This window comes from Dunckerocampus dactyliophorus, chromosome 2, assembly GCF_027744805.1.
Source record: "Dunckerocampus dactyliophorus isolate RoL2022-P2 chromosome 2, RoL_Ddac_1.1, whole genome shotgun sequence".
NCBI classification, from domain to species: Eukaryota; Metazoa; Chordata; class Actinopteri; order Syngnathiformes; family Syngnathidae; genus Dunckerocampus; species Dunckerocampus dactyliophorus.
This window is the reverse complement of record NC_072820.1, coordinates 2,523,375-2,536,500: the sequence shown is the minus strand read 5'-3', so window position 1 is coordinate 2,536,500 and position 13,126 is coordinate 2,523,375. Positions and strand designations below refer to the sequence as shown.

Sequence of the window (13,126 nt, the reverse complement as noted above, 5' to 3'; positions counted from 1 at the left end):
TTAGCAGCATAAAGTGGAAATATTCAAGAAAAAGTTGTTTTTTTAACGTAATGTTATGAGAAAGACACAAAAAGAATAAAGTTGTATTTTTTTTTAATGAGGTTGCGGAAAGAGTCTTGGTACGAGAATAAAGTCAAAATATTATGGGAATAAAGTCATAATTACGAGAAGAACCTTTACAAGAAGTTGAACTGGTTATGGAAAGAAATGGCTGTAGTTTTTTTCAGCTCGAATCCAAAGTGAGACACGCGTGTTTTAAACCGTAGACACGGAAGCACAGTAGTGTTACCTTGCACGCCTACCAGCGAATGGTGAAAATACGCCAGGAATTGATACGTCCCCAACAATATTGCATTTTAACGCACAACAAACCCTCCTGCTAGCTTGACGTTGACGTCCTCCGATTTAGGATCAACATTCTCAATAAAAGTGACTGCTGGGAATGTCCTAAACATTGAAAATCCAAGTTAGTGTGGCCAAATATACTGTGTATTTTTAGCAGAGCATTCTTTGTGGAGTGTGATACAACAAGGCTCTCCAGTATTTTTTGAAGTATGTCCCTGCGGGGCTTTTAAGCACTGCAGTGACACTCCTGTGAAATTTTAGTGCTTGAGTTGATTCTATTAAAAATACATTGGACACACATTCAGCGTCGTAGCTGCATGGAAAAACATTTTTTCTCATGTATTATTGCAGGAGGATATGATTAACAATGTATTAGTTTATTGTAAATTGGAGCCTGGCAAGGGGTTATTGCATTGGTTAGTGTAGTGGTTCACATAACTGACAGCTGGCGTGGGTGCGCTTCCCACACAATGCACAATTCACAGCTTCCCTTTGATAAACTGGGTGGAGTCTGTCTTTCGTCCAGATTCATTTGGGATAGACTGCAGACCCTCTCGTGACAGGATAACTGTTAGAGAATATTGATGTATGGCTGGAGTTTTTACTTTTTAGGAATGAAATTTGGTTTAAAAACACGACCATCGTTGGCGGGCAGAGGCCCCACTCCATTGTACCCTAACGATCGGCACATGACACCACTAAAGAGCCAATCATTTCTGTCTGGTCCTGTATCCTCTTCCATCTATTCATCCATTTTCTTCTTTCCTCCGTGAACCACCACCTTACCGTGGTGGAGGGGTTTGTGTGCCCGAGTGATCCTAGGAGCTATGTTGTCTGGGGCTATATGCCCCTGGTCGGGTCTCCCAAGGCAAACAGGTCCTGGGTGACGGGCCAGACCAAGAGTGATTCAGAAGACCTTTATGAACAAACACATGAGGAGGGACCGCACCTCGCCCGGTAATGGGATACCGGGGCCTCACCCTGGAGCCAGGCCTGGGGCAGGGACTCGCAGGCCTGGTGGTCGGGCTCTCACCCGTGGGTTAGAAGGTTATACCTCAGATTTATCGAAAAATGTACCAATATGAATTTTATTTGAAAAAATCCCAACAAGTGTTCCCATAATGCATTTTGTTTGAGAAAACCATTTCATTAAATTGCATAAGAAGCATAGAAAATGGCGCTGCAATGCTGCTTCTGTCCACCAGAGGGAGCCAGAGGACCCGTAGACCAAAGCAAAAAGAGGAAAGGACGTCATTGCAGCACCCCAATTAATGCGTTGCTCAGACACAATGCCTTATGGGAAAACTTTAAAATGTTTTTTTTTATTTTCAAGTCATATTGCGACCCGTTTGTCTATTTGTAAATACACCTTCTGAATATTAAGTTGCTGTGTGCTGAATTTAGTGCTGTTAGTAAAGTGTTCTTTGAAAGATGACACCGTGAGTCACACTGCAGTGTATGTCAGACTATGTTGTTATAGTTGCATATATACTGACCTGCACTGACTTCCGATGGGTTGGCCAGCTTGTTGTGAGTGCACTGATACTGTAGCTCCTGATTGGCTCCTGCCAAAGAAAGAGCTACCGTTTAAAAATAAAAAAATATATAAATTATATAAATCTTTTTAAAAATACTTGGATTTCTTTTTTTAAAAATATTTGTACATATGTGTATAAATTGTATATTGAAAAAATAAATATTAAAAAATATTTTACTTGGATCAATATTTGTACATTTACATAATTTGAAAAATAGGTTTTTAAAAATATAAAAAAATATGTTTGTATTTTAAAAATAATTGTATTTATATATATATATATTTAAAATATATTTATTTAAAATATATTTATTTAAAAAATAAGTAAATATATATTTTAAAAAGTTGGATGACATGGCGCAACTTCGAAAGCATTGGAGGATTAGAGGGATGCTTTTCTGCTATGAAGATGGCTGATCCTAATTTTGGTAACAGCATGTATTTTAATTTTAATAATTGAATCAGGTACCTGGGCCGCACGGTGGTCTAGTGTTGGCCAACACAGTAATAGCCTGGAGATCGGGAAGACCTGGGTCCGATTCTCCCTTCGGCATTTCTGTATGGAGTTTGCATGTTCTCCGCGTGCACGCGGATTTTCTCCGGGTACTCCTGTTTCCTCCCACATCCAAAAAAAGCATGCATGTTAGGTTAATTGGTGACTCTAAATTGCCCATAGGTATGAATGTGAGTGTGAATGATTGTTTGTCTATATGTGCCCTGGCATTGGCTGGCCACCAGTCCAGGGTGTACCCCACCTGTCGCCCAAAGTCAGCTGGGATAGGCTCCAGCATACCCCTGTGACCCTAATGAGGAGAAGCGGTATAGAAAATGGATGGATGGATGGATTTTTTTATGTTAATAATTGTTTTTAAATAGTTATACTGTATGTGTATACATTTTTATATTTTTAATATTTTTAAAAATCATTTAATTAAAAACAATTTGTACGTATGTATATAATTTTCATATTAAAATATATTTTTGAATATATTTGTACATATGCATATACATTTTCTTACACACAAAATTCATTTCTTAAATGACATCAACATCTCTGACTCAGTAATACGCAATCATTGTTTGATCTCTTTCAGGTTTTGCAGTCTCTGTCCTTGGCTGATTCGCGGCTCCGCCAGAGGGGCACAGTGCTGGTCAACGCTCTGGGCTCCAACGCATGCCTGCGCAAGGTGGACCTGAGCGGCAACGGCCTGGAAGATTCTGGCGCCAAGATGCTCAGCAAAGCCCTGCAAATTAACACAACGCTCAGGTGAAGGGCCTCAGTTTGCGCTCAGAGGGAGAAAAGAGAAGGCGGTGGGGGGAATGTTCCTTGCTAGAGCATGCAGGGACAGAGGGGAGGAGAAACTTGAGTTATAGGCAGGGAGTTTTACGGGGCATGTGAAAGAATAGGGTCAGAGAGAACATGAATATGTCCGGAAGGGTTTGAGGAAAGGATATACTGAAGGTGCTAAGTCACTGAAGAGTGAAGAAGAGAACAATGGAGGAGATAAGAAGATACGACTAACAGAATATGACTTTTAGGGGAACTATGGCATGGGATGCAATTTCGGTGGTTTTGGGTGTTATTGTAGGTAGAGGACAGTTTGGAGCTTGAGGAAGCTTGAGGGAGCCTAGAAAAGGGAGGACGTTTATGGAGTGAGATTTGGGTTTTCCTGATTACATTTCAAGGGCATGGATGGCGGCGGTAGAAAGGAAAGTGAGAGGTGGAGAAAGTGCTCATGAGGGTGGAGGATTCCATAAAAGAAGCTCGTTAGAGGATGACAGTCGCTTGTGCATATGTAATGATCGAATATGCACAAAGGAAAGGAAGTATTTCTACACTCATTTGTACTGTGACGCACGGATGCAGCTGCACAGTCACACAACTACTCACACTGTGCTCCCATCATCTCCCTTGTTTTCATCCTCTCAGGAGTGTTACATGGGATCGCAACAACACCACAGCATCAGGGTTCCAAGATGTGGCAAGAGCGCTGGAGCAGTAAGATGAACACACACACACACACACACACACACACACACACACACATAATTTTGATTCAAACTGCACACATGAAGTGGATGAGTCACACATTTAAAAGGCAGATAGCCTTCATTACGCCCCGCTGTGTATTTACTCTTACACGATGTTACATCAGTCCTGTGATGTGACGGTTATTTATTTACAAGCGGTATATGATTCATATGATTCAGTATATCTTGCATACCAACAACAAAAAAAAGACCCTCTATAGCCGTGTAGTAATCATTGGCCCAATTAAATGAGGCAGCGAAATTCCCAGAAGGTAGCTCTCTGTTTTTTTTCCTGCAAAGCTCAGCTTGTTGGCAGCAGCACAGAAAGGCGATGTCTATAGATGTCTCTTTGGAACAAATGTGCTCTCAGTGTAATTTCCATCAGGTAAAATAGTCCCTGAAAGCAGTTCACCTCAAACTTCACACTGTAAATAACAAAATGTTTACTGCATCCTTTTACAGCCACAGCATTTGTCATAAGCTCAAAAGGGTTTTTATTTGTCTGCTTTTGCAAGCTTTTTGCTGTTCAAAGAGTCACGTGACACACAGTGGTGTGAAAAAGTGGTAGCCCCCACCCCATCCTGATTTCGACTTTTTTTGCATGTTTGTCACACTGTAATGTTTCAGATCATCAAGCAAATGTAAATGTTAGTCAATGACAACACAACTGAACACAAAATGCAGTTTTTAATTAAATGTTTTATTATTAAGGGAGAAAAAAAAATCCAAAGCTACATGGCCCTGTGTGGTAAAAGTGATTGCCCCCTAATACAGTAACTAAACTAACTAAACCTAATAACTGGTTGGGCCCCCCTTCAAGCATTTGTGATAACTTGCAATGAGTCTCTTCCAGCGCTGGGGAGGAATTTTGGCCCACTCATCTTTGCAGAATTGTTGTCATTCAGTCACATTGGAGGCTTTTCCAGCATGAAGCGCCTTTTTAAGGTCATGCCACAGGATCTCAATAGGATTCAGGTCAGGACTTGGACTAGACCACTCCAAAGTCTTCATTTTGTTTTTCTTCAGCCATTCAGAGGTGGACTTGCTGGTGTGTTTTGGATCATTGTCCTGCTGCAGAACCCAAGTTGGTTTCAGCTTGAGGTCACCAACAGATGGCCGGACATTCTCCTTCAGCACAATTCATGCTTCCATTTGTCACATCAAGTCTTCCAGGTCCTGAAGCAGCAAAACAGCTCCAGACCATCACACTACCACCACCATATTTTACTGTTGCTATGATGTTCTTTTTGTGAAATGAGTCGTTACTTTTAGGCCAGATGTAATGGGACACACACCTTCCAAATGTTTTGTCTCGTCACACCAGAGTATCTTCCCAAAGGTCTTGGGGATCATCAAGATGTTTTCTAGCAAAATTGAGACGAGCCTTAATGTTGTTTTGGTCTTGGAACTCTGCCATGCAGGCTGTTTTCGCCCAGTGTCTTTTTTTATGGTGGAGTCATGAACACTGACCTTAACTGAAGCAAGTGAGGGCTGCAGTTCTTTGGATGTTGGTTGTTGTGGGGTCTTTTGCGACCTCTTAGATGAGTTGGCGCTGCGCTGTTGGGGTCATTTTGGTTGGCCGGCCACTCCTGGGAAGGTTCACCACTGTTCCATGTTTTGGCTATTTGTGGATAATGGCTCTAAAACGGCGCTAACTGTGAGTGACATCTTGTAGCCTGCACTTGCATCATTGCCTCTTTTTGCCTGTACGTCTATATAAGTACGTCTTTGGGATTGGGTGAAGAATTTCGATGCAAGAGCACACAAACCCGGATTCCTCCACCGGCGACGACGGCTGGCCATCCAGTCCGACGAATCCAACTACTTTTTGGGCCATCCGCCTTAGGCCTCCGACTGCCACGCACACGTTTGGCTACATCAGTCAAACTAAAGCTTTTTAACGCGCCACCCCGGCGAGACGTTTTTTGTGGCATGTTTTGCGCGGTGCACAACTCCTATCACTCTCACAACAACAGCAAGCCCCACACAGCAGACATGTTCGTTTTTGGCATTGTGAAGGGAAAGTGGGCGGGAGACGGTCGCTATGGATGCTGGAGTGGGGGCGGAGATGATCAGCGTTATAAAGCAAGTATGGGCATATGCCCATACCGTGCTTTTTCACAGAAATCGGTCAGGGCGCCCCTAGTACAAAACATTGATTGAGTTGCTATCATCGGAATCGTTCAAGCATGATTAAACCTGCCAAACCTTGAAGAAATGTTATGAGTGTACATAATCCCCCCGCCTCTCCCCCTGAGAAGCACTGACATGAAGTTTGTTGTAGCATGGAGTAACCATCATCGCTTTCTTTTTCTCTTCTCCCCTCTCTCTATTACTTGTTAGCAACTTTACGCTGCAGTACATGCCCCTGCCCCTCAGTGATGTCACTCAGGCGTACCGCAGCGCCCCAGAGAGGACAGACCAAGCTCTGACCAAGGTGAGAGAAACCGTTTGAACGGTTCACTGACGCAGGCGGTGAGTTATCACATTGCCCGCTGGTCTCGATGATGGATGACTTCAATTTATTTATTTGTAATTAAGATCAAAGTTTCCTTCCGTAATATGACAAATGGGGGACTTGCACTTTCCATACAATTCTTGATGGCTACTAAAAGACACTCACATTGTTTATTTTTCTGCCTCAAGCAGGCAGCCACAGTATATTGTCAGGGTTTTTTTAAGAAAATTGTGATCGCAAACTAAATTATTTCACCTCACCTCATACCTGACAGACACATATTGTTGTTTTAAATACTGGAAGGGTTTCTTTCCCTCAGTATGACTGCTGACCTAACAGCAACAATAGATGAACAACTCCATGAAGCAATTTCAGTCGAAATTGCGTGTGAAGCTGAATTGAAATGTAGAATGAATGTTGAAATATCCTAGAAATGTGTTGAAATCTTTTCACCGACTGAGGATGGAACCAGCAACCGTCAGGTTGGGAGACGACCGCTCTACAACCTGAGCCGTGCCGGATGGATGCATGCATCCTATCCACAGGCATGGATGCTAAAACTCCAGTTCCAGGAACGCACAAAGAGTCAAGAGTTTATTTGAAGAATTCTTCAGCAAGATTCAGAACATGCAGCATATTTTGCCCGGTTTTTAGATAAGGTTTAGCATTTGGATGAAGGCCATTAAGAGCTCTTTATTCCATCTGCTATTACATAATATCATTACATAGTGAGCATTTCCACCTGAGAAAAGACATTAAGTGGAACGCATCTAGCTCATTTCCAAGGATCAAAGTTCTGCTCAGTCTCCTTATTAACATGTAAATTGACTTTTCTCCTGTCTGACGCTCTACTCTGTAAACACCTGCCATGCCGACTCCTCTCACTTGTGTGTGCGCGCCTGGTTGTGACAGATCCAGCGTGCCCTGCTGAGAAACAACCAGACCCAGCGTTTCTCTCAGAAGCAGGCCCTCAGGCTGCACCAGGGTCTCGTCACCAGCACAGCTGAGCAGGTGTGTTCCTCTGTCTGGATTTGACCACCCGCTAAATTCGTATCAAAGGAGACTCAAAAGTCATGCCCGTGTGTGTGTGTGTGTGAGTGTAGGTGATGGAGCGTTTGTGTGTGCGGGTGCAGCAGCAGGTTTGTGTCCTGAAAGGCTCCGAGGAAGCAGAGGAAGTCCAGACAGCCAGGCAGATCCTGAAGGAAGCCAGGAACTCGAGAGCTGTGAGTGGGGTTTACTTTATTTGTGTAATGTTTTGGGTTTTTTGGCTCACGCTGTTTGTTAGTGTCAATATATTGGATAAAGCAGCCTAGTTCTATTACTGCCTGTCTTTGTCAATCACAAATACACAGCGGGTGTCATATTTACTTTATATTACGTTCCTGGTCATCCTGGTCCTGTTCTTCTCGACAATGTGCTTATCGCTACTTAACTTGGCTGATTCTCCAAGTGTGAGGTTTGACACTCACAGACGGTTTCATATTTTCCGCAGACAGATGTTCCGTGTGCTCTGATGTAGAAACTTGAAGTACCCGCGCACTGGGGATTCTCAGTGAGGCACATAAAAGCAGCTTTCATGGACGTCAAGGGATGATATCAGGGATTTTGAAACCAGTTAATTGAATGCACTGCTCTTCAGTCTTGTGGAATGTCAAGTCATGTGATTACGAAAGCAAGTGCCCCACAGGAGGATCATATAGACAGTTTTTACCAAAGTAGTTAGTCAGGAAAAAAAGTATTTGTACTCACTCAAACAAATCCTGCAAAATGGAAACATTTTGTTATATTAGATTATAACCTACCCGATATTGAATCTAACCTTCTGTGTCCTGTGTGCGCTAGTTGTATCCGTCCTTGTGCGAGTTGGCCCATGTGCTGTCAGTGGACGGCCCCATCAGACAACGACTGGACACTTTGGTGGGGGAGCTGGCGAAGGCTGCCGACAAAGAACTGCAGGTGGGTTGGACGTTGTCCCGTTCCATTACGTTAGATAGACGGATACTTTATTAATCTCCAAGACAAATTCACATTTCAAGCAGCTCTCCAAATACTAATAAAGTCATAATAAACAATAATGATGCAATAATAAATAATAGTAAATAATAACACATAATAATAATTATTTATGATAAGGTAATAAGTCGTGTCACGAGACACCCCACTCACGAGACGATGCCGGAGATTGGCTTCACCAGACGAAATTTTGACATTAATTTTAAGAAAAGTACAATGAAAAAATACGAAATATACAATTTTTTTTAATTTAACCATGTCACAAAACAATGCAGGTGAGTTTTGAAATGTTTGTCGACATTTTCTGAGACCAAATAAACCACTAATGTTATGATGATATGTAATAAGAATAATATGTTATAATAATGCAAAATTTCCTTTCATATACCATCTTTCACTTTGACATTTATTTTCTCACAGGCAATTCGTAGTCTGTCAAACCTTAGCAGCATTTCTTGAAATGCTGGCTTTTCAACTGTATTAAAGAGCAAAGGGGTTTGTTTTGCGATGACTTTCTGTGAATGTACACCATTTTGTGGTGTTCCACTCACATTTACTTTGCATACCAAACATCTCAGTGGGTGTTGACTGTCAGGGCAAAGGCTCTGCATCTCAATTTTTTCCCAGATGGGAAAACCGGGTCGGGTGGATATGTCTGAGTTGGCAAGTTTGTTTTGTTGCCTATTATGTTGCCACTTGAAAATACATTTGGCATTTGATGCTCATTATTAATATTCCCACAGGGGCTGTGGCATTTTGCTTTGCAAGCATCTTTTTCCCTCCTAACTGTTACCTTGCATTGCTCCTCACAAAGCTCCACACATTTGCTGTGTGTGTATACCAGCAGCACCGCCTACCTCCACAGAGACGGAGACTTTGACTGATGAGGTGTCTCTCTGTTCGCCGTTGTTCTATGAAGCGTCTTGGTGAACCAATGCACAGACTGAACTCTCTTGCTGCCTGTTTGGAGGCGAGAGATGAGGGAAACAGACACACACACACACACACACGCACACGGCAATATATGGAGGCTGGCAAAATTAGCAAGTTCATTTTCATTTAAAGTGTGATTAAGTTATTCATTTATTACTGCGAGACAGTTTTTTTCTCGTCACATTTCAATGTGACACTCATAATTCATCGTAGAGAATCAAACTGATACCAGTAACTTTTGTGTTTCTCAAGACCGATATGGTACCGATTTAACTGTAGTTTGTGCACACCTGCAGGTAAGAAGGACTCGAACAAATTTGGATTTGACCCTACTGTACCCATTGATTTGTCCTAATCAGATATCAATACTACTACCACATCACTACTGTCAGGAGAACCAGAGTATAGAGCGGAGGGAGCCACCTGCTGTGCCCCAGCAAGGTGCCCTCTATTTGAGCACACGCTCCGAGCAGCCGGTGTGTCTCTGACAAACCTTTTGCACCTCTGAAATGCCAAGGTGCTGGTGTTTCAGGTGGCTCATAAGGTTTTTTGTGTGCTCGATGGGGTTTTATCCCGTCTTTATTGCTGAACTCAAAACAACGCTGCATTTTCATCTGAGACCAAGTTTTCACTTCCATTCTGTTTCCATTGGGATTTAAAAGTAGTGCACCCTAAGGTACAATCTGAGCACTTGTGTTTCTCGCTGTAACGTTATTTAATTTAATGCACAAGGCCACATTTTTAGTTTGCAAAACAACAACAAACACAGCAGAGGATTTGTTTTTAGCTCTTTTCAGTTATGCACACACCTTAGTTGTGCCTGTAGTTTGGTGTGAGGTGAGGACAGTTTGAATTTGAACACATTTCAATCCAGCCGCATACACGCTCAGTATCTTTGTACAGTGGTTGGCAGGTGAATGCATTATTATGGCAATAAAATGGCATTGTGTGAGTGTGCACGGTGTGTTGCATAAAAACGTGAAATGGTTGGAAAAAGGCGATCAATTTTCCACAGAAGACATAATGAATGTAGCAGATGGAAATAGCACTTCTAACATTGTCTTTCTGCATGTTTACACCAAGTCAGCCTGCATGAATACACTCTTGTACGTGTTGGTCATCGTTTCGATGTGCTGTTATTCCATGGGAGTGTAGTGTATGTACATTGATTTGCTGTACACTAACCCAAGCTTGCTGTGATAGCTGTGATTGGACATATTCCTAAATTGTCAAGATGAAATTGGATAGAATTGGATTTCATATCTGTCAACATTTTCATCTCGTTTTTGTTGACAAAACTGTCGATTTCGTCGTAGTTTTTGTCAACGTGCAAAAAGTCGTGGACGAAAATGAACACTGGTGCAGATAAATGACACGTTTGTGAGTTTTGAGACACAGCCAGGGCGTTGAGCGGTTCCGGATTGGGTTTCTGCTTTTTGCAGATGATGTTGTCCTGCTGGCTTCACCGAGCCGTGACCTTCAACTCTCACTGGATCGGTTCGCAGCAGGGCGTGAAGCGGCCGGGATGAGAATCAGTACCTCCGAGTCTGAGTCCATGGTTCTCTCCCGGAAAAGGGTGGAGTGCCATCTCAGGGTCGGGGATGAGATCCTGCTCCAAGTGGAGGAGTTTAAGTACCTTGAGGTCTTGTTCACGAGTGAGGGAAGGATGAAACGTGAGATGGACAGACAAATTGGTGCGGCATCTGCAGTGATGTAGACTCTGCATCGGGTCTGTTGTGGTGAAGAAGTAAAACTGTCAATGTACCGGTCCATCTACGTTCCAACCCTCACCTATGGTCACGAGCTTTGGGTCGTGACCAAAAGGACAAGATCACGGGTACAAGCGGCTGAAATGGGTTTTCTCCGAAGGGTGGCGGGGCTCTCACTTAGAGATGAGGGGAGAAGCACAGTCATCCAGGAGAAACCTGGAGTAGAACCGCTGTTCCTGCACATTGAGAGGAGCCAGATGAGGTGGCTCAGGCATCTGGTCAGTATGCCTCGGTGATCGGTAAGAGGTCTCAGGGGAGACCCAGGACTCGTTGGAGGGACTATGTCTCTCAAATGGCCTGGGAACGCTTCGGGATCTGCCGGGAGGAGCTGGACAAAGTCTGGGGTTCCCTGCTTGGGCTGCTGCCCTCGCGACCCGACCTGGATAAGCGGTGGAAGATGAATGGATGGATGTTTGTGAAACCTTGTGAAGTTGGAAAGCATGATTGTATATCACATTGCATTTGGTTGCAGGTGGTGGTGGACTCCATGGTGTCCCTCTGCCGGGAGTTGTGTCCCATGTCCTGCTCAGCTGCCGAGAGACTCAGCCCGTCTCTTTCATCCATTTCCGAGCAGGTTTTGATCCCTCGCTCGGCCATTCGCAACGCCCTCATGGAAAGAGCGTCGGAAGATATTAACAGAGCCCTCGAGTAAGGACACACGCTAGTCAAAAGATTGGAGTAAATTCATGTAAATGACTACTTCACTTGTTTCTATCTCAACAATTTTTTGCCTTTTTTCTTTGCATCAGGGAGGTGAAGTTGTCTGTGGTCTCCTATTTAACCAACTCCATTGTGGATCAGATTCTGCAAGAACTCTACACCACGCATAAAACACTGGTACTGGTAATGCGCCTTTTCTGCATGACTTCTCTGTAGAGCTCTAGTAAACCACTGTTGAAACATCAAATGTCGGGCCTTTTCAAAGTGGGAATGGACATTCAAAGAGATTCCTTTAATAGACATTTTTAAATACAGTGCATATACTGTAAATACAACCACAATTCTTGTGAAAAGAAGTCTCTAAAGTCACAAACACCCTCATTTATGACATCCTGCAAGACCTCTGCAGGTTTTGTGAGACCACAGGTGTTTTGCTTTTCTTGGACTGCCTTGTGACCCTTATTTTGAAGAAGCAGCATCCTCAAAGGGGTGTTAGAAAAGTAGAACGATGCAGTAGATCTCCGCTTTTCACAGCAGTTATGTTCCACAAAGGTTAGTAACATACAAAGCCAGCGTGTGAATGTGAGCAGATAGCGATAGCGGAGTTTGGTGCATCAGTGGTCTTATGGCGACTATGACTATAGATTTCAGATGCATCATGAAAACTCGCAATTTTTTATTATTTTTTTACTGAACCGAGACTCTTTGTCCCTTTTTGGCTCAGTTTTGTGCATAAGCAAATTTTATAGATGAGACCCCGGGTCCTTGCCCCAAATCAACTCTCCTTTCTCCGATCTACACGAGTTACACAACCAGTATAAAGACTCGAGACTAACTGACTCACAAGTATTCCATGAAGGCTCGAGGTTCGCTGACTCGTGGGTACTCGATGAAGACGAGAATTTCGCTGATTTATGGGTGTCCAATGAAGACTCGAGCCTCACTGACTCACAGTTGCTCGAAGATCTGAGTTTCACTGACTCATGGGTGCTCAATGAAGACTTGATACTCACTGACTCACGGGTACTCGATGAAGACTAGAGGTTCGCTGACTCATGAATACTCGAGTTTCACTGACTCACGGGCGCTGGACAAAGACTCAAGCCTCACTGACTCACAATTACCAGAAGACCTGAGTTTCACTGACCCACGGGTGCTCAATCAAGACTTGATACTCACGGGTACTCGATGAAGACTCAAGGGTCACTGATTCACTGGTGCTTGCCGGGCATCTACGGCTTTGTGACAAGTGACTTGAGTGATTTGATTACCCAGTTAACTTCTGCGGCTGACTCATAAGAACTTGAGACAATAAAATGAATCGAGTTTTCCCGTCACCACTATTGCAGAGTGCACTTAACTTTACAAAATATATATTGC

The 13,126-nt window shown here is 43.2% G+C and overlaps 1 protein-coding gene across 13 annotated transcripts in view; it reads left to right on the top strand.

Moving 5' to 3' along the window:
- The window catches only part of carmil3 (capping protein regulator and myosin 1 linker 3), a 109,709-nt gene that overhangs the window by 79,495 nt on the left and 17,088 nt on the right, over positions 1-13,126 (top strand). For 10 of the 13 annotated variants that reach the window (XM_054755418.1, XM_054755365.1, XM_054755329.1 and 7 more), the window contains 8 exons: positions 2,977-3,149; positions 3,813-3,881; positions 6,257-6,350; positions 7,284-7,382; positions 7,475-7,594; positions 8,214-8,327; positions 11,559-11,734; positions 11,836-11,929. In XM_054755418.1, coding sequence (XP_054611393.1) covers positions 2,977-3,149; positions 3,813-3,881; positions 6,257-6,350; positions 7,284-7,382; positions 7,475-7,594; positions 8,214-8,327; positions 11,559-11,734; positions 11,836-11,929 — 939 coding nt within the window. The remainder of the gene's footprint in view (positions 1-2,976; positions 3,150-3,812; positions 3,882-6,256; positions 6,351-7,283; positions 7,383-7,474; positions 7,595-8,213; positions 8,328-11,558; positions 11,735-11,835; positions 11,930-13,126) is intronic. The other 3 variants (XM_054755356.1, XM_054755347.1, XM_054755427.1) reach the window with 1 other exon arrangement.